Source organism: Lithobates pipiens, unplaced genomic scaffold (assembly GCF_037356315.1).
Source record: "Lithobates pipiens isolate NorthernLeopardFrog02 unplaced genomic scaffold, aLitPip1_a1.2 Scaffold_1, whole genome shotgun sequence".
NCBI lineage: Eukaryota > Metazoa > Chordata > Amphibia > Anura > Ranidae > Lithobates > Lithobates pipiens.
In genome coordinates this window covers 16895380-16916483 of record NW_027507685.1, presented here as the reverse complement: position 1 = coordinate 16916483, position 21104 = coordinate 16895380, and the positions used below count along the sequence as shown (strand labels likewise).

The 21104-nt window shown below is 42.0% G+C and overlaps 1 protein-coding gene across 1 annotated transcript in view; it reads left to right on the top strand.

The window, feature by feature from the left end:
• The window catches only part of AMMECR1 (AMMECR nuclear protein 1), a 244754-nt gene that overhangs the window by 178896 nt on the left and 44754 nt on the right, over positions 1–21104 (top strand). The window contains exon 4 of the mRNA XM_077479542.1: positions 12673–12787. Coding sequence (XP_077335668.1) covers positions 12673–12787 — 115 coding nt within the window. The remainder of the gene's footprint in view (positions 1–12672; positions 12788–21104) is intronic.

The window sequence follows — 21104 nt, the reverse complement described above, 5'->3', positions numbered from 1 at the left end:
GTCTGCTAGGACACACACGGGTCCCAGTGACAGCGCGGACAATTCCTATTGCGCAGTAGGGAACCGGGAAGTGAAGCCGATTCGCTTCACTTCCTGATTCCCTCACCTAGAATGGTGGCGGCAGCAGCCGAGCAATCGATCGGCTGCCGGCATCGCTGGAACCCGGGACAGGTGAGTGTCCATTTATTAAGTCAGCAGCTGTAGTATTTATAGCTGCTGGCTTTTAATAATTTTTTTTTTTTTTTTTTTTTAAGTGGAATCCCTCTTTAAGGACCGGGCCTCTTTTTCAGACTGTTTACATGTTTAAAACTGTTTTTCTAGCAAAAAAATAAAATAAAAAATTACTTAGAACCGCAAACATTAATTATTTTGTTTTCTAACACCACTAGAGAATAAAATGGCGGTCATTGCAATACTTTTTTTCACACCGTATTTGGACAGCGGTCTTGCAAGTGCACTTTTTTTGAAAAAAATTCACTTTTTTGAATAAAAAAATAAGACAACAGTAAAATTAGCCCATTTTTTTTTATATTGTGAAAGATAATGTTATGCCAAGTAAATTGATACCCAAAATGTCATGCTTCAAAATTGTGCCCGCCCGTGGAATGGCGTCAAACTTTTACCCTCAAATTTCCATAAGCAACATTTAAATAAATTCTACAGGTTGCATGTTTTGCATTAGAGGAGGTCTAGGGCTAGAATTATTTCTCTCTACCGATCGCGGCATTGCCTCACATGTGTGGTCTGACTACCGTTTTCATATGTGGGCTCTACTCACTTATGCGTTCGCTTCTGCGAGTGAGCTCGTCTGGACGCTTTCAAAAATTATTTTTTTTCTTATTTTACTTGAATTAATTTATTTTTACACTGTTAGGAATAAAAGTGATCCATTTTTTTTATTTTTTATTTTTTTACAAGGAATGTAAACCTCCCTTGTAATAGAAAAAGGCATGACAGGTCCTCTTAAATATGAGATCTGGTGTCAAGTCCTCAGAGCTCATATTTGGACTTAAATGCAATATCAAAAATAATTTTAAAAAACACAAAGGGCAAAGGATTGCCGCGCTAGTGTTTGATAAACAATATGATATGAATGGTAATTGGTCCCAAAAATTGTCCATAAAATGTCAAAACACTCCTTGTGATTCTTGGGGTGATGGACAACAAACATTCAAAGTGTACCTTCAACAGTGAAATATAAAAGATGTACCCTTACTGGATAGCTAGACTCCACATTATGGCATAGAGGTCAGCCTTGCTGTTTTTTTTTTCCTCTCATAGAAGTGATGTAAAGGATGAGAAAGCCACATAGTGTAACACAGTGGTATTAAATTAATCCACAAGACTGTCAAAGATATTAAAATGTCCCAGGTTAAAAAAATCTGCAGATCAAACTAGCGTGGTATGTTGGGCATAGACTCTACCCTGCAAGTTTTGTCATGCGTGATGTCATCGGGGGGGGGGGGGGGGGGTGTGTGTTGTGTCGAACCACGCTTTATAGGGTCCAGGGCAGAAATGGCACAGCTGATCTGGTGCAGCAGTTATTGTTAACTGTAACAGTTGATGGCATAAGGTGGATATATCGACCTTATTTAAAATAAAAAAAGGGGGTGGCCTGAGCGTATAAAATGCAAGCCTTTTGTGAGAAAGAAATGGCCCCTGATTGCGCTGCGCCAGACGGCCAAGCCTCGCTCCCAGTGAATAGAAACGAGGAAGAAAAAAAAATCAAGCCCCGTTTGGAAATTGACATGGCTGCGATGTTGGATAAATGACAAACATCATTTTTAAAACAACCAAGCCTTGTTACTGGTAAAAAAGGCGTGAAGCTAAGTTTGAAAAACAAGTCTCATCTCAGTAAGGAAAACCCACAATGTCATCCTGGAAACAAGATGCGCAAGACCACGCCAGAAGGCATAGCATATCGCATGTGTATCTGTAAATTTTTTTAAATATATACATAAAGGAGATGAATGAAATCTGTGTCAAAGGAATGAATAAAAAAAGTATGTTGTGCTCTTTCCGCTCCAGGCCAACAAAAGTACAATTATACAACAAGAAATGACAACTTGTATTTCAAAGATGAAAATTTAAATAAAATGGATATTGGAGAACCATAAAAAGGACATGTGTATCAGGCATAATCCAGGTGAATGACTCCCACTTGCAGGCATGGATCACTGCAGGCTCTGCGTGATCTACGCCATGTCTGGTCCCTAACCCCTGCGCGCCCCCCCCCCCATATCTTCTGGGAGACGCGCAGGGACCAGTGAGGACGTGCAGCGTGATTTATGCATGTGCAGTAGGGAACCAGGCTGTGAAACCACAAGGATTCACTTCCTGATTTACAAAAGTTTCCTTTCAGGATGATTCACCAAGAAAGATCCACCCCGAAAAGAAAGACGGCTACTATGGCTGTAGCGGGCAAATAAGGGAGAGAGAATTTAACAAATTTTATTATCAAAAGCCACAATTTTATAAAATTACCTAGCCAAATGGCTTACTTACACACAAGGATTGGTCTTATCAGAAACTAACTGTGAATAACAAAAATACACCTTACAACCAAATACAGACATATAAAGGCAATAGACTCGCATATAACAGATAACGGACAAGGTGCCTCTATTACCAGGCCTACATAAAAATTCAGTGGAATTCCCACTATTGCTAATTATGAAAACAATCAGTATTCTATTAAGGAAAGAATTCATTGTATGTTTTTCAATTTGCTTCAGCTTTTTACCAACAGATTAGGGGCAGCTTGGGCACTGGCGTACGCCTGCCTTCATCTAGGTAGCTGGGAGGAGGTGGTGGTGTTTGACCTTACATTGTACCTCAGTCACCTACATACATGGTTGAGGTACATTGATGACGTGCTGGTCATCTGGACCAGCGATTCCACTACCATTCATAAATTTGTTGCAGGTTAAATGAAGACCGTGCCAATCCTTAAGACCCCTTTCACACTTGTACAACGTACAAGTCGTTCCTTATGATTTCTAATGATTACCATTCATATTGGTTATATTATTCTTTATTTTCAAAATTATCAAACATTATCTCTTCTTTACAAAATTCCATCTACATAACAAAATCTTCATTAATTACCTTCTTTATCCCACCCTCTCCCTCCCCTCTCTCACTCGATCCTGCCAATATTGAGCCTCACTAACCTTCAAGCAACTTCAGGTAGTTTTCAGTTTTTCTAAATTGCAGCCATTGCCTCCACTTGTTCTGATACCTCTCCTCTAAATGCTCTGACTTAGATATCGTATCTTCAATACTTCTTATCCTTTCCAATCTTACTACCCATTCTTTCATTGTGGGGGGATCCTGAGTTTTCCATCTACGCGGGATCAAGGCTTTAGCAGAGTTCAATAAACAAGGGATCAGGGACTGTCCATACTCTCTCTCTCCCTTTTCTGTATTATGGAATAAGCACACCCATGGATCACACCTAATCCTTTCACCTGTTATGTTAAAGCTTGCTTCTATAATTTTCCCCCAGTATGGTTGTATTTTAGGGCACTCCCACCACAGGTGTGCGAAAGATCCCACCGCCGTACATCCTCTCCAGCATGATAAGGGGTTCTCTTTACTAATCTTATTTCCTTGCTGTGGGGTTATGTACCACCTAGCCAAGAGTTTGTATGACATCTCTCTGGTTTGTGAATCTTTGGCTACCGAGTAAGTACGTCTCATTATCTTATTTCTCTGTTCATCATTACTTAAGGAACCTATTTCTCTTTCCCACTTCCCCAGGTAATCAGGATATTTATGTTCCACTGTTTCTATCAAGATATTATATATTTTTGATATCCTTTTTTCAAGGCTTTGACGGCTCACTAGTAACTTTTCTAGCGGCCTAAGTTGATCCTTTCCCCTAAGTGGCTGTGGCAAGGACTGGGTGAAATAGTGTAGTTGTGAATATCTCCATTTATCTAGTGTCTTATGTCCCCATTTCCCTATAATTTCTTCATATGTGCATAATCTATCTCCTACCATAACCTCGTGTAAACTAATACTGTCTTTCTTAGCCCACCTACTAAAATATATGTATTCCTCTTTCCCTGGTCTAAAAAATATATTATCCAGCAGCGGAATTAATGGTGCGTTGTGTACCCAGTCATACCTCTTGTTTATTATATCCCAAACCCGAAGTGTGTTTTTTGTCACTCTACTTGTGTTAACCCCTAATTCTCTATATTTTGCTGGAATCCATATTAATTCTCCTACCTTCTTTGTGCTTAAGTTAATTTCTAATTCCACCCAGTCCTTGCCTTTCTCATTATGAATCCAATCCGTAACTCGTGATATCATAATAGCCTCATAATACTTTTTAAAATCAGGTGCTGCCAAACCTCCTCTCTCTTTGCATCTAGTCAAAGTATTAAATGCAACCCTTGCTGATTTCCCCCTCCAGAAAAATCTTCTGACTATAGTTTTTAATTTATTTAAATATACTTGTGGTAATAAAATGGGGATCATTTGGCATGTGTACGTAAATATTGGTAAGATAAACATCTTCACTGCATTTATTCTCCCCATCCATGAAAGAGCTCTATATTGGATCTTACCAAGGTGTTGCTTAATTTTATTCAAGAGGGGGATGTAGTTAGCCTCAAACAGACCTCCCACTTTTACTGTCAGTTTTATACCCAAATAGCCTAGCTCTTTTAGGCACCATCTGAAAGGCAGTTTAACCTGCAATGCATTCTGTTCAGATACCGCTAAGTTTAGGTTTAGTATCTCCGACTTGGCCATGTTCACCTTGAAGTTAGAGAGTTTCCCAAATTTTAAGAGTTCCTTCATTACCCCCGGGATAGAAATCCTAGGGTTGGACACATATAACAGAAGGTCATCTGCAAAAGCAGCAGTCTTATACTCTCTCCCCTTCACCTTTATTCCCTGGATATCTTGATTTTTCCTGATCGCTGCCAGGAGGGGTTCTAATATCATTATGAACAGAAGCGGGGAGAGTGGGCATCCCTGTCTTGTCCCGTTGAAAAGTTCAAGGGGGACAGACAGGGACCCATTAATTCTTATTCTGGCCTTGGGGTGGTAGTAGAGGGCTTCTATCCATCCCCTCATCCTTTCTCCTATTCCATAATGCCTCAATGTTTCGAAAAGGAACCCCCAACTGACCCTGTCGAATGCTTTTTCAGCATCAATCGACACGAGTACAGTGGGGGCTCCCTGCCTGATTGCTTCCTGCATTAGAATCATGGTTTTCAAAACATTGTCTTTCCCCTCTCTCCCTTGAATGAATCCCACCTGATCCTTCTGTATCCAATCTGGCACATAGAGCCTCAATCGGTCTGCAATAATTCTGGAGAACAATTTTATATCTGAATTCAAAAGGGAGATTGGTCTATAGCTTTCCACTGCCATAGGGTCTTTAGCCTCCTTCAAGATTAATGCTATATGTGCCAGTAATGTTTCTTCCCTAAATTTACCCCCCCTCCCTACTTCATTAAAATACTCGCACAATTTTGGAGCCAGTTGTTTTTGGAATTTCTTATAATATAAGATGGGGAACCCGTCGGGGCCAGGGCATCCTCCTGCAGCTGTGTTTTTGATTGCTTTCTCCACTTCCTCAATCGAAATTGGGGTTTCTAATGAGTCCATTTCTTCTTGCGTAGCCCTGTGCAGATCTAACCCCCTCAAATAATCCCTTATTTCCTCTCGGGACGCACTCTCCCCGCCATGTCCTATATTATAGAGGGCACTGTAATATGCGTGAAACGTATCCACTATCTTCTCCGGCAGGTTTTGTACATCCCCTTTCTTGTCTCTCACTTTTGGGATAAAAGTTCTGCTCTTCTTTTCCTTCACCCTCCTGGCCAACCATTTACCTGATTTATTTCCCCATAAATATCTTTCCTTATCTAAAATATAATAAGCGGCCTTCCTCTCTTGCTCTAAGCAATCCTCAAGCTCACTCTTTTTCATTATTAATTCCTGGCTCTCTGGGATCCCCCTTAATCTCCTACTCCGTTTCAGTTTCTGTATTTCCTCATACAACAGCTTCTTCCTTTTTTCCCTCTCCTTCTTTTTCCCCGCTCCAATCCCAATTAATATCCCTATTATTACTGCTTTGTGTGATTCCCAAAGTATTGATATGGGGATTCCTGGGGTATCATTCAATCGGAAGAATTGTTCCACCTCCTGTTCAATCTTACTAATTCCTTATCTTGTAGCAGTGATTCATTAAGCCTCCAGTTTATCCCCGGTCTACCGACTCCTCCCACCTCCAGTTGGATTTTTACTGGTGCGTGGTCTGAGACCGTTATTGATTTTATTTCGGCTTTCCTCACTGCCGCCAAGAACTGATGTTCTAGGAAAATATAATCAATTCTGGAGAAGGAGCCATGGACCGAGGAGAAACGGGTATAATCCCTGTCTCTTGGATGGAGGGCCCTCCAGGCGTCTTGCAGCTGATATATAGCTAACGCTTTAAGGAACGTTCTCTGTTTATCCTTAGAGTGCCCGCTCCCTCCCTCTATACCGTTTTTCTTAGCATCCATATTCCAGTTGAAATCACCTGCCAAAATCAATTTACCCTCCTTAAAGTCTTCTATTTTTTTTAACACTTTCATTAGAAATTTATCAGAGTTCTTATTCGGAGCATAGACATTTACAATTGTACATTTCATGTTTAACAATATACCTTTTACACACAGGTACCTCCCTTCTGGGTCCACTAGTCGCTCTTTTAGTTCAAATCTCGTTGCTCTACCAAAGCCAATGGCCACCCCTCTAGAATAAGAGGAGGGGGAATCCCCATAGATCCACACAGGGAATTCCACTGAATTTAATCTGATACCTGAAGTGTGTGTTGTGTGTCTCCTGGAGGCATACTATATTTGCTTCCATATGCTGTAGTTCATCGTTAATCATATATCTTTTCCTTTTTGTATTTAAGCCCCTAACATTATAGGTAACTACATTAATTGCTACCATACTTTACTTCTAAGTAATGATCAATTTCCTTCTTTTTTTACTGCGTCCAGTGAACCCAGGTGGACCTGTTTCTACTACCTCTGTGGCAGGATCGAGTGAGAGCCCATAAACCCCCAAAAAAAAATACTCCCCCCCCAAAACCCCACAGCCCACCCACATTCCCTTCCTCCCCTATCCCACCTCCTCCCCTCTACTCCCTTCTCCTGTCCTATAATGGAACATCTCGAAAGATTGGGTAGGACACCCCCTTTCCCATTATTTCTATGGTTCTGGTTGACCATCTTCCATGGTCGTCTCGCATCCATAGTGTCCCTAGGATTCACACCCACATCCATAGGAGGCTCCACCCTACCCTCCCCCCCCCCCCCCATCCTCCCCCCCCCCCCCCCCCCCGACCCCTCAGCCTATGTTCCCATGTTAAATTCGTACATTGCTAGTTTTCCCTCTTTCTTTCCATCCACCCTGGGACTCCTGATCCATCCTATTTTGGGTTTTTTTTCCCCGTCTCTCCAACATCTTCATCCTTTTCCCACTCTAGCTGCGGGGTAGGCTTTATACCCAGGCGATCGCAAAACTCTTGCAAATCTTCCGGGAAGCGCAGAACCGCAGATCGTCCCTCTTTCTTCCCTATCAAGCATGCCGGGAATCCCCATTGATATGGGATGCCGGCTGCAACCATCATTTCCGTAAGCGGTTTTAAACATCTCCTCCTCCTTAATGTCTCCACCGCTAAATCGGAATAAATCTGCAGCTCTGCGCCCCCGTAAGACACCCCTGGGCTTGTTCTAATTCTTCCCATCACCTGCATTTTTTCCTCAACATAATGGAACCTCACTATAACATCTCGCGGGGCTTCTGACCTTATTCCTGAGGGTCGGGTTATCCTATGAATTCTATCTATTCTTAGAGGATCTGAGGTTGCCTTGTCTAATAGGGGATTAAATATTTGTTGGGCTATTTCTCTGAGCGTTGAATTGCTATGGGACTCAGGGAGTCCTTTTATACGTAGATTCTTTCTCCTATTTCGGTTTTCTTGATCTTCTAATTTATACATTAAATTTCTATTCCCCTTTCGTAGCACTGAGACCTGTCCTAATATTTCCTCTATTTTCTGCTCATGGGCCTCTACTCTATTTTCTATCTCCTCTACTCTCCCCAGTACTTGCCCAATATCTGCCCTTATTGTGGCAATTTCTGCTTTTAGGGAAGTTTCCATCCTTGAACATCTCCAAAAGCATCTTTTAGCTGTGAGGTTTGTTCTAAGGGTGAAGTCTGACCATGCCCTCCCGAGGCTAACTCTCCTTTCTCTGTGTCCACCTCCGCCCTTTCCTGGACTCCTTCTTGCCTCATTCCGCGCCCCCGAATACCCGTTCCGTTTTCCTGCGTTTCGGTTAACTTTGCGGGGATACTCTTCCCTCCTCTACTTTCTTCCCCCCTCTGCCTGCTAGGGCCCGACCGCAGAGGTTTCTCCGCTCTCGGACTCCCGATCTCCTCTTCTCTTATACTGGAGTTTGCGGCCATATATTTCTGAATTCCTACCGGACTTGAGGCTGGGGTAATCGATTTGTTTGTTTTACTTGACTTCCCTTTCATGATGGCAGGGGGGGGGGGACACTTTTCGGATGACGGGGCGTTTTAACAACTTAATAAACAAATTTGATAGGCCTTCAAACGCCCTCGTAGCTTACTTTTTCTCAGGCCCCCTCTGAGCGGTTATTTTATTTATTTTATGCACCACCTCGCCTCCTGTACCTTTAACCCCCAACACCCCTGCTTCAAGCTCCTCTGACTCTTAGTTTCGAGCCTATTTCAATAATTTTTCACCCCAATTTGGTTACCAAACCTTCCCAAGGGACCCCCTTATTATATCCCTTTAAGGATCGTCCCCCTTGTCCATATGCCTATACAGGCGTGAAGCATCCACTGATGAGGCTCAGCACCCAGGTATACTTAAACAAAGGTCTGGGGAATCACATTCATGGCTTCTTCCACCACCTAACTCCAGCATTAAGTCAATCGTTCCGGATATTACTGAGAGCCCTAAGAAATTTTACACTTATAAGTCCAGCATAATAAATATCCTCCAGCGTTACCAGTCCTCCAAATAGGGCAGTTTCCAATCACCGCTAATCTCCTTTAAGCCCCAATCTTTTCATCTCAGATCAGGCAATAAACAATGTTCACCTTAGCCACTTAGGTCCGTATACTGTGCAGAGCCAGACAGAGATCTCCAGTTATTCCCCTATCGATCTATCTCTGGCTGTTTACTTGGAGAAGCACCTATACCCATAAGCAACAGTATATCCTTCAGTGTGGCAGTCTACTAGATCTTACGTCCATCTTCAATACCAGTTGGGGAATACCACTCTTCCAATATACCAGTAGGGGATTTAGGCTGTAAAAACCCCTGCAATCTTCTGACATGAGGACACTTCTCCAGCTTCCTCGTCCCAGGTCTTCTGCCCCCTTCCGTGCTGCCACACTACCCCCACAGAGCTACAACAAGACCTCAAGCTACATCCAGCCCTCTCGGACTGTCACGCTTACCACCTCCACGCCTCAGGCTCTGACAGGTCAATCCAGCTGCTCCACAGTCTGTGTCCTCCGAGGTCAGCTGTCTTCCTTCCCAGGCCGCGAAGCGGTGTGTTGGTGGGGGTAGGTGAGCGGAGGTCCAGGCAGTGGGAGTCAATAGTTTGCATGTACGTGGGTTAGGGCAGGCATGCCGCGGTTCGTTCATATGCGCCTCACGGCGCCTCGATCAGCTGGCCGGTCCGTACCGCTCTATGACGTCATCACAGCGCGCCGCGTTCAGCCAAGGAGAGGGCGGAGGGGGAGTGAAGGGGATGCGGAAGGTCAGGCTCCTGAACCCCCTACGTCATGACGCTCGTCCTGGAGCGGGCCTCCTGATCTACCATTCATATTGGTACGACCTCAAGTCATGCTGACTTCAAAGTAGTCCCTGCACTACTTTGGTCTGACTTTAGTGATATTCAGTGGGCTGAAGTAGGATCAAAGTCTAATCGCTGTATTAACTGTTCTGACTATTCCAATGCGACTTGTGCTCTGATCTTAAAGCAGAACTCTACGCCCATTTTATTAAAAAAAAAAAAATTCGGTCTGGTATGGATTTTAAGGGGAACCACCAAGCTGAAGAAAAAAAAAACAGCGTAGGGCCCACCACCCCTCCAAATCCATGCCAGACACTTATCCAAGCACACAGCCCAGCAGGTCAGCCCTCTCCAGTTCTTCTCCCTCTGTCCGCTGTCTTCTGTCTTCATGCTCTTGCCAGGTCTTCTCCCTCTGTTCCGATGTTGACACATCGCTCTCCCGCTCTAATGCTGGTGGTGTGGTGTGCCACCACTTGACATGGGGCCGGGTCAGCTGAGGCCTGCCCCTTATGACGTCACCACCTGGGGCATGATGGGCTGTGAAGTCATAAGGGATGGGCCTCCGGTGACCCCGGAAGGGAGGCGCTTGCTCTTTTCTACCCCCTTTCCTGACCTGCCAGGCTGTGTACTCGGATACGTATCTATTATGGAGTTTGAGTGGGGGCCCACCACGTAGTTTTTTGGGCGTGGGGGTTCCCCTTTTAAAAGCCATACCAAACCGAAGGGCCTGGTATGCTTTTGGAGGGTAACCCATGCCAGTTTATTTTTATTTTTTTTACATTGTGGAGTTCCCCCTAAAGATTCACACCAGACAGTGCCTGGTATTGTCGGGGATCAAAGTCTGGTCCCTGTTCATTGAAGTTGGACTTCAAATCGCAGGACAAAGCTGGATCCACAGTCGTACATAATGGGGAGAGAATATATATAGTCTCTAGCGCTCTCTATATCTATATTATACACGCGGTCCCCTTTTACAAACACTCGACTTACAAACAATTCCTACTTGCATATGGAGGGAGACAACAGGAAGTGAGAGGAAATCTACCCCTAGGAGAAATTCACTCCTGTAAGTTATCATGGAAAAAGGTACCTCCCGCTGATGCTTTATAACCAAGGCTTGTTTCCACAAAAACCCAATATTTTCAAAATCCACTGTCATTGGGACAGAAAGTGAGGTGAAATCTTCTGAACAATGGCACAAAAAGCAAAAAAAAAGTTGCAGGGGCTGTTAACACTTCCTTATGCTCTCCAAAAAGTTTAATCTTAATTTTTATTTTTTTGGCTGGAGCTACATTTAAAAAAATGTACCTGTTCGACTTAGATTCAACTCGAGCAACCCTGCAGAACCGATTTTGTTTGTAACCTGGGGACCGCATATATGTATGTATGCGTTTTGAGTATGCCTTCCGTTATGACTAAGCACCAGTAAGGGGTGTGAAACCTGTTGGCTGTTTTAGATTCCACTGTCACTGTATAAACTGGTTTTATTCAATAAAATGTTTTCATTGGAGTGCAGCTGTCTGGAATTCCTTGATTATATATTTAGTAAGAGGTATTGAGCTTTTTGAAGTTGAATTTTTTTTTTTTTGTCCATTGGAAAATGAAGACATGAGAACTTAATTTTTTTCACAATGGTTTTTAAAAAAAAATTTCCTTAGTCACCAGTGCAGTACAGCACACAAGTAACTGGTGTGGCGGTGATCAGGGACACTGACGGTATGTAGGAAAAATGTGTGTTGTTTTTTTTTTTTTTTTTTTAACACCACATCAGCCCTGGAAGGCTTTACCCCTTAATGACCAGAACATTTTTTTCGATACAGCACTGAGCTGCTTTAACTGACAATTGTGTGGTCGTGTGTCGCTGTACCCAAACAAAATTGGCGTGTTTTTTTCTTCTCACAATTGGCTTTCTTTTGGTGGTATTTGATCATCTCTGCATTTTATTTGTTGTGCTATAAACAAAAAGACCAATTTAGAATTTTTTTTTCACTTTTTGCTATATCCCCAAAAATGTGTTTAAAAAAAACTTCATCAGTTGAGGCCAATATGTATGCTTCTACATGTTTTTGGTAAATATCGCAATGAGCGTATATTGGTTTGTGCAAAAGTTATAGCGTCTACAAAATGGGGTATATATTTATGGAATTTTTTCTTCTTCTAGTAATGGTGGCGACCTGCAATTTTTTTTATCTTTATTTTTTTTTCGGGATTGCAGTGGACAGATCAGATACTTTTGGCAGTCGGGAAGTGGTTAAGTGACCAGAGCAATAGTGTTAACATGGTAGCAACACAATTGCATACAAGTGAATGGCATGAAAGGAAGCCGTCTATTTACATTTGTCATGGCAGCGGGTCGGTATAGTCATCGGCTGTGTCTGCCAGACACAGCCAGTGACGGATTGTGCCACGCATTCCGGAAGGAGGTCATATGATGTACTCGGGACTGGTTCACACGTAAAATCCATTCCGGATGCATTTCAGGTGTTTTTCTTTGTGTCTGCCTTATTTTTGATGCTTTCTAGTTCATTCAGGGGTGTTTTTGATGCATTTTACTGAAATCCAGTACAGTCAAGTGCAGAAAAAAATGCAGCATGTTCGTTTTTTGTAATGTCTGGGAACTGACCACACTGGTATGCCATTAGGAAATAAATAGTATGTTACGAATGATAAAATTTCTGCTCATCAGCAACTCTCCCAGAGGTACGTTCTATTGTTACAATTACTACTTTCTACAGCTTATTTTATGTATTTTTTTTTTTTTTTTTTTTTTTTAATTTGGCTGTGGTTATTTAAAGAATATTTTTTTTCTTGATCATTTCAGTGCCCTTAAAGATAGCCGTTTTCCCCCAATGACGAGGGATGAGCTGCCACGGCTATTCTGCTCAGTGTCTCTGCTTACAAACTTTGAAGATGTATGTGATTACTTGGACTGGGAGGTAAGAAAAGCTGAGCAAGCTGTCTTTGCAGTGTTACAGATTTGTCAGTTGCTTTATGTTCAAGAGTAGAGATGAGCGAATCAGTTTTTAAATTGCCTGGCTGTGGAGCTGAGTGAATCTTGAGACAGATATATATTAATATAAATTTGTTTTTTTTAACCTTATTTATGTAGCAGCTACCTCTTGCGCAGAACTTTACAGAGGACACAACCACCTGCATCAGATTCTGCCCCATTAAGCACCACAGTCTAACAATCATTTGAAGACGCATTTGGGATGTGTGTGTGTGTGTGTGTGTGTGTGTGTGTGTACACACACACACACACACACACACACACACACACACACACACACACACACACACACACACACACACATATACACACATATACACACATATACACATATATACACATATATACACATATATACACATATATACACATATATACACACACACACACACACATACACACATACACACATACACACATACACACATACACACATACACACATACACACATACACACATACACACATACACACATACATACACACACACATATATATACACACACACACACACACATATATATATACACACACACACACACATATATATATATACACATATATACACACACACACACACACACACACACACACACACACACACATATATATATATATACGCGCGTGTGTGTATATATATATATATATATATATAATTTATTTTGTGTGTATCTATCTATAATTTTATATGTTCTTGCTTTTATTCTGCAAAGTAGTGTATAAACTCCATGCCAATGCTTTGCCAGATCTTTTTTTTTTTTTTTTAGGTGTCTTGAGAGTCCATATCAGGTTGCTAAACATTTCAAGGAAGAAATCTTCTGTAATAGAAGACGGCATAAACTTGAATAGTCATAGATTCACCCAGTCTCTCCAGATCCTTGCAATTGCTGTTTGCCCAAATTTAAGAACTGTCCTGTGAATTATGCATATTTACTTGAAGAGAATAAACTGAAAATGATCAGATTCATCCAGTTTGCTTAATATGTGAATTGATATGCTCATATCTATTCAAGATCTAATTTTTTTTTTTTTTTTATTGAACATGCAACAGTAACACGGTCCAAATTGTTTAGCGCCTCTGAGCTATTCCTTTGTTTGCCTGACTGAAGCTTCGCATTGCCAGTTTAGCAATAGTCAGTCTTTTTATTTGCTTTTCCCGGAAAGTTTATGCTCATATTGCTGACTGTCAGCTGACTGCCTCCTTAAGGGCCTTTTTACACTTGGCTCTTTTGATGCAGCAAAACTCAACAGAGGTCTCATTCTTTATGTGGCTGGTTCACTTCTATACTTGGCATTTTAGTGTGTAAAGACTATAAACTACCGTATATAGGTCCATTCACATCTACGTGTGAGCACTGCAACACACATGAAACGATTCAGCTTTGCCAGTTGATGCTGCTGGGTGGTGCAAGATCGCATGTGATGCGATTTCAGCCATACAGATAGTATGGCTGAAATCGCATCACTTTCGGACTAAACATGCACAGGACCTTTTTCCCGGTCCACACCAGAATTGGATTGCATTGGGTGTTCATTAACAATGTGACACTCCCCGCCGTTTGCATATGGCAGTGTGAACTGCAGCGAGTTGGGTGCAATGCGGGAACCCGCAGTGGATTTGCAGGGCTCCCGCATCACACAAGTGTGAACCGGCACTACGAAACGAGGAGGAATACCGTGAAAAAAGCAAGTGTATGTAACATCTGCTGTTTTCTTTTTAGAGTGGATAATGAATTTTAATGCTTTTTTTTTTATTTTTATTTTTTTTATATATAAAGTCTTGCTATGATTAGTGCAACTGCCAGATATGTATGTTTTTGTGGTTTGGCTATAAAAATAGGCGGTTAAGCTGTTTGACACCCACCCTTAAAGTGGCTGTAAGGCTGGGTTCACATTACAGCGATGCGGCAATGCCGCAAATCCGCTGCGGGTTCCCGCATCGCATACCTCCCGGCTTCAGTTTACACTGCCCTATGCGAACTGCTGGGAGTGTCAGTGAAACGTTAATGACACCCCCAGATCAGTTCGCAGTGCGATCTGCAAACTCCGACAGGAATCGGATCGCCTGGTGTGAACACCCATGCGATCCGATTCTGCTGCGGACCAAAAAAGGGTCCTGTGCAAGTTTGGGCCGTGTGCGATGCGAATTAAGCCATACTATCTGTATGGCTGAACTCGCATCGCACAGAGATCGTATGTGATTTGTACTGCGGTGCAAATCACATCCGTTCTCATAAATTGCTGCAGTGTGAACCCAGCCTAAAGGCTGAAGGTTTTTTACCTTCATGCATTCCATGCATGAAGGTAAAACAACCTGTGTGCTGCTCCCCCTGCAGCCCCTCTATTACACACCTCAGTCCATCGACATGCACGTGAGCCTTGGCTGTCCTGGGACTCCCTCTCCTCATTGGCTGAGGTGGGAGCCAATGAACAGAGTGGAAGGCGCGGGGCCAAGCCACAGCTCTGTGTCTTATGAATGCATAGAGCAGGTCTCTGGAGAAAGGACGCACCAGTACCCCCCATAGCAAGCGGCTTGCTATTGGGTACAGTGGTCAAGGAGAAAAAAATTGTGTAGGTAATGTCCTCTACTAGGACTTGGGACTAAAACCCTGCATAGCCAGGCATTAAGGTAAGATACAACTACAGTGCTGTGAAAAGATATTTGCCTCCTTCCTGATTCATATTTTGTATATTTGTCACTTTTAATTCAGATCATGAAACTTTTTATATTTCACAAAGATAACCTGAGTAAATACAAAATTACGTTTTTAAATTATTTCGTTCTTTTTAAGGGAAAAAACTGTCAACCTGCCTGGCCCTATGTGGAAAAGTCATTGTTCCCTAAATCTCATAACTTGTTGTGCCACCTGGAATCAAGCGTTTGCAATAACTGGCAATGAGTCTTTCACATCGCTGTCAAGGGATTTTGGCCCGCCCCTCTTCACAGATTTGTTTTAATTCAGTCACAGCGGGAGGGTTTTCGAGCATGGACCCTCTCAACTAATATATAATATGTGACAACAAAAGGGAAAAACGAATATGCCTATAAAGTAAAGACCAGTAATAAGTGAATCTATAGTTGGTAATAATGGCAGTCCATTATATGCTCGTAACATATAAACAATGAGGAAAGAATCTATATAATGATAGTCCATGGGAAAGATGATCCTTTACAGGTAGCGTATAGAAACATTCATACCACCACCCATCCAGGCAAAGGTGCATATAGTCATTAGATAATCTTCCTTGTGATAGTGGTGAATCACAATGACAAAATGTTTGTCTACCACCACATAAATAAAATGCTTACCAGCTTGCCCAAGCTGAATTGCTTGTGGCTAATACCCAGCCAGGGCCTTTTCCAAGCAGATGGGAAATCGGACCAGATAAGCTCACATGTTTCACTGGTAAAGCAGCTGATCATATACTTCCGCTAGGTTCAAGAATCCTCCCTCAGACACCATATTTAGAAGTAATGATCCCTTCTATATAAGGGAGTCATAAGCCTCATACACACGATAGGACTTTGTACAAACTTTCCCTTGGATTTTTGTACAAAGGGCGTCGGCCCTGAACTTGTATTGCATACACACAGCAGGACTTTTTTAGCCAACTTTCACCAAATCATGTGGTTTTTTCTGCTCTTTACCGCCACCTTTGGTCAACTTCTGTATTGTTGTCCGATCTTTTGCATTGGTTCTGAGCATGCCTGTTTGTACTTTGTACAAAAGTCCTATGGTTTTCTGTACACACGATCAGACTTTGCTCCATCGGACTTTTGTTGCCAGAAAGTTTGTCCGTTCGCACAGCCAATAAGTCCGATGAAAACCAAAAAAGTTTGTCCGATGGAGCGTACACACGGTCGGATGTTGCTCCAAAACAGCTAATTTGCATGTTTGTTGTCAAAAAGTCTGATCGTGTGTATGGGCCTATACAATGTTTTTCATGAAGGATTGTATGTGGCAGGACATCCAGGGTCACCCCTTTCTACTAAGTCTTTCACATAGGTCAATGGAACATACTTCAACGCCCCTCTTTCACGCCACCTCAGCATAGCATTTTCAATAGTAATTGAGGCTGTTGCAACAGTAGTACTTAGGCACTACGCAGGTTTTTGGGGATGGGCTAGATGCCAGCTCTCCACCCACCAGTGTATACCGCTTGGGTTCTAGCACCATCTTAACCAAACACAGCCCAGCGCTGGGAGGTGCATGAGACGGAGGGGCGGGGGGCTTGCCATCCTTGGAGGAAAAGGCCCTGGCTGGGTATTAGCCAAAAGTGATTCAATTTGTGCTAGCTGGTAAGTGTGGTGTTCATGTGGTGGGCAAACACTTTGTGTGTCAGTGATTCACTATCATCACAAGACAGATTGTCTAATGCATATATGCACCTTTGTCTGCATGGGTGGTATTATGTTTCTATATGCTACCCACTAAGGATCATCTTTCCCAGCCTGTACCAGTTCCCATGGACTATTATATAGATTCATTCATCATTGGTTTATATGCTATGAATATGTAATGGATTGCCATATATAGATTCACTTATTACTGGTCTATAGGTTATGAGCATATTGGTTTTTCCTTTTGTTGTCGCAAATTGCTATTTAGTTGCGAGCGCAGCTCTACCACATGTAAAAATTATAATCCTTGTGCTAGGACATTACAGCCCCCAAACACACACACATATATATATATATATATATATATATATATATATATATATATATATATATATACTTTTAGCAGAGACCTTAGGGAATAAAATGGCAGTCATCAAAACTTTTTACGTCGCATGGTATATGCGCAGCAATATTTAAAGTTTTTTTTTTTTTTTTTTTTTTCTCCATGAATAAAAGAAACCCACTAAAGTTAGCACAATTTTGTATAATGTAAAAGATGACGTTGCGCCGAGTAAATGAATGCCTAACATGGCATGCTTTAAAATTGCGCACACATGAAATGGTGCCAAACTTTGGTACTTTAAAAATCTCCATAGGCAAGGCTTTTTTTTTTTCATTATTTAAAGATTACCTGTTTAGAGTTTTATCGCTTTAATGTTTGCAGCGATACCCCACATGTGGACTTGATGCCTTTTACGTATATGGGTGTAGCATGCGTTCGCTTCTGCGTGCGGGAGACGGGGGCACTTTCCTTTTTTTTTTTTTTTTTTTTTTTTTTTTTTTTAAAAGCATCACTTTTATTCCTATTACAAGGAATGTAAACATCCCTTGTAATAGGAATAGTGCATGATAGGTCCTCTATATGGAGAGATGTGGGGTCAATAAGACCTCACATTTCTCCTCCAGGCTGTAAAAGCCTGAGATAAAAAAACACTATCTCGGCTTTCCAGACGATTACACGGAAGTGTTTACAACTGCCAGGCTGGACGTGACATCATAACATCTGCCTGTAAGAACCATCAAGCGGCTGAACAGCTGCTACGATTGTTCTTACTGTGCAGGCAATCGCCAGCGGGAAAAATGATAGTTGCCGTCGTCATTCAGATAGCCCAACTCAAAGCCCAGGACGTCATATGATGTACTGTGGTTGAGATGTGTGGCAGGACCTTGACCACTTTCCAATCGGATTTAAGTCTGTACGTTGACTAGGCCATTCCAAAACCTTTTTTTAATCTTTTCTTGAGACATTCAGCGTTGGACTTGCTGGTGTTTCGGATCTTTGTTCTGCTGCTAGTGCGCTTGAGGTCATGAACTGATGGTTGAACGTTCTCCTTCAGGATTTTCTGGTAGAGCGCAGAATACATGGTTCTATCAATTATGGGAAGTCATCCAGGCTCTGAAGCTGCAAAGTGGCCCCAGACAATCATACTACCACCACCATGTTTGACTGTTGGTATGATATTTTTATGAAATGCTGCGTTAATTTTACATCAGATTTAACACCTTCCAAAAAGCTCAACTTTGGTCTGTGAACAGAATATTTGCCCAAAAATCTTAAAGCGGTTCTTTACCCTAAAGGGGAAGTTCCGCTAATCTGATCCCTCCCCCCCCCCCCCCTCCGGTGCCACAATCGGCACCTTTCAGGGGGGAAGAGGGTGCAGTTACCTGGATAATCCAGGTAACTGCACCCACTTCCGGCCAGACCCCCGCAGACGCCCCCCCCCCCCCCCCGTTGTGTTCTGGGAAACACACAGTTCCCAGAGACACAGCGGGGGACCATAAGAGACGCGCAGCACGACTCGCGCATGCGCAGTAGGGAACCGGGCAGTAAAGCTGTAATGCTTCACTTCCCGATTCCCTGACGGAGGATGGCGGCGGGGGCAGCCACGAGACCTGCCGCCGACATCGCTGGACCCTGGGACAGGTAAGTGTGATTTTATTAAAAGTCAGCAGCTGCAATATTTGTAGCTGCTGGCTTTTAATATTTTTATTTTAGGTGCAGAACCGCTTTAAGGATAATCAAGATGTTTTTTGGGAAATGTGAGATGAGCCTCCATGGATGCCATTTTTGCACAGTCTTTCTTGAATCACGAACACCTGAGGCAACTGAAACCTGCAGTTCCTTAGATGTCTTGGGTTCTTTTATGAGCAATTACTTTTTTACATAGGGCCAGGCAGGTTTGGACAACTTTTTTCCTTAATAAATGAAGTAATTTAACCACTTCAGCCCCGGCGTATAGTTGAATGACTTACACAGATGAGATCTCATCCTGGGCGGGCATCATGGCATCCTTTACTTCCTGCCGGGTGTAGGGGGCGGGTACCGCAGCGTCACTGAGGAGCCAATTTGCATGCCCATCGGCCACGATGACCGCCAGGCAGTTGCTGGTGACAGAGCAGGAACGTGGATCGGTGTGTAAACGCACAGATCCACGTCCTGTCAAGGGAAGCGGAGACACATTGTGTGTTATACTAGTATATAGGAACACCAATCTGTTTCCTCCCTCAGTCAGTCCCATTCCCTCAGAAAACATTCAGCCATCACCTTTAACCCCTTGATCGTCCCTAGTGGTTAACTCCTTCCCTGCCAGTGACATTTGTACAGTAATCCAGTGGTTTATAGATCTGTCCGCTGCAATGTCACAAGTCCCGATAAAAATCGCAAATTTCCTCCATTAATAGTAAAATAAAAGGCCATAAATCAATAACCTCTTTTGTAGGCGCTATAACTTTTGCGCAAACCAAGTGATATAAGCTTATTGCAATTTTTTTTTTTTTTTCTTTTTGTTTTTAACAAAAAATATGTAGAATGCTGGCCCAAACTGAGGAAAAAATATTATTTTTTTTAAATATAATTTGGGTTATAGCAAAAAGTGAAAATATTTTTTTTTTTGCGCAAAAAATAAACTGCAGAGGTGATCAAGTAGCACCAAAAGAAAGCTCTATTTGTGGGAAAAAGGACATCAATTTTATTTGGGTACAATGTCGCACAATTGTCAGACGCAGTGCCGTATCGCAAAAAATGGCCCGTCAGGAAGGGGGTAATTCTTCCGGGGCTGAAGTGGTTAAAAACTGCATTTTGTATTTACCAGGGTTATTTTTGTGTAATACAGTAACGTTCTGAATTATTTTAAGTGTGACAAATAGACAAAACTGAAAGTATTTGTCCGTCCTTTTTGCATATTTTCTAAAGAGGGTTGTGTTTTTTTTTTTGTTTTTTTTTTTTGTTTTTTTTTTCCACCATAGGCTCACTGTCATAGACCAATATAAAGGTTAATATATTACACGCAGATGAAAGAACACTACTTGCAGCTCTTGTGATTTCCAGGAATGGTCATAGAAAGAACATGACAGATTGTATAATTTCTGTGACGTATGCTCTGCTCATAGACTAAAAGGGGATTTGATTTAATCTTATCCGAAGGTAGCCAGCTGTTTTAATCTTCACTGATGGCTGTTGGTTGTTATGCAAAGGTTCTCAGCTTCATAGTCCTGCTTATTCTTTTTGCTAAAGCACTACTTAAATTGTACATTAGCTGTGTGTGTACAACTTTGGATCCTATTTACACTTTGTACTAATATATATATATATATATATATATATATATATATATATATATATATATATATATATATATATATATATATATATATTATACTTTTTTTTTTTTTTTTCTATGCACATCTTAGTTACTTTACATTTGTTTGCATATGTTGAAATGCAGCAAATAGACTTAAAGTGGTTGTAAAGTCAGAAGGTGTTTTATCTTAATGCATTCTATGCGCAGCATCCCCCCTCAGTCCCCCAATACTTACCTGAACCCATCTCAATCCAGAGATG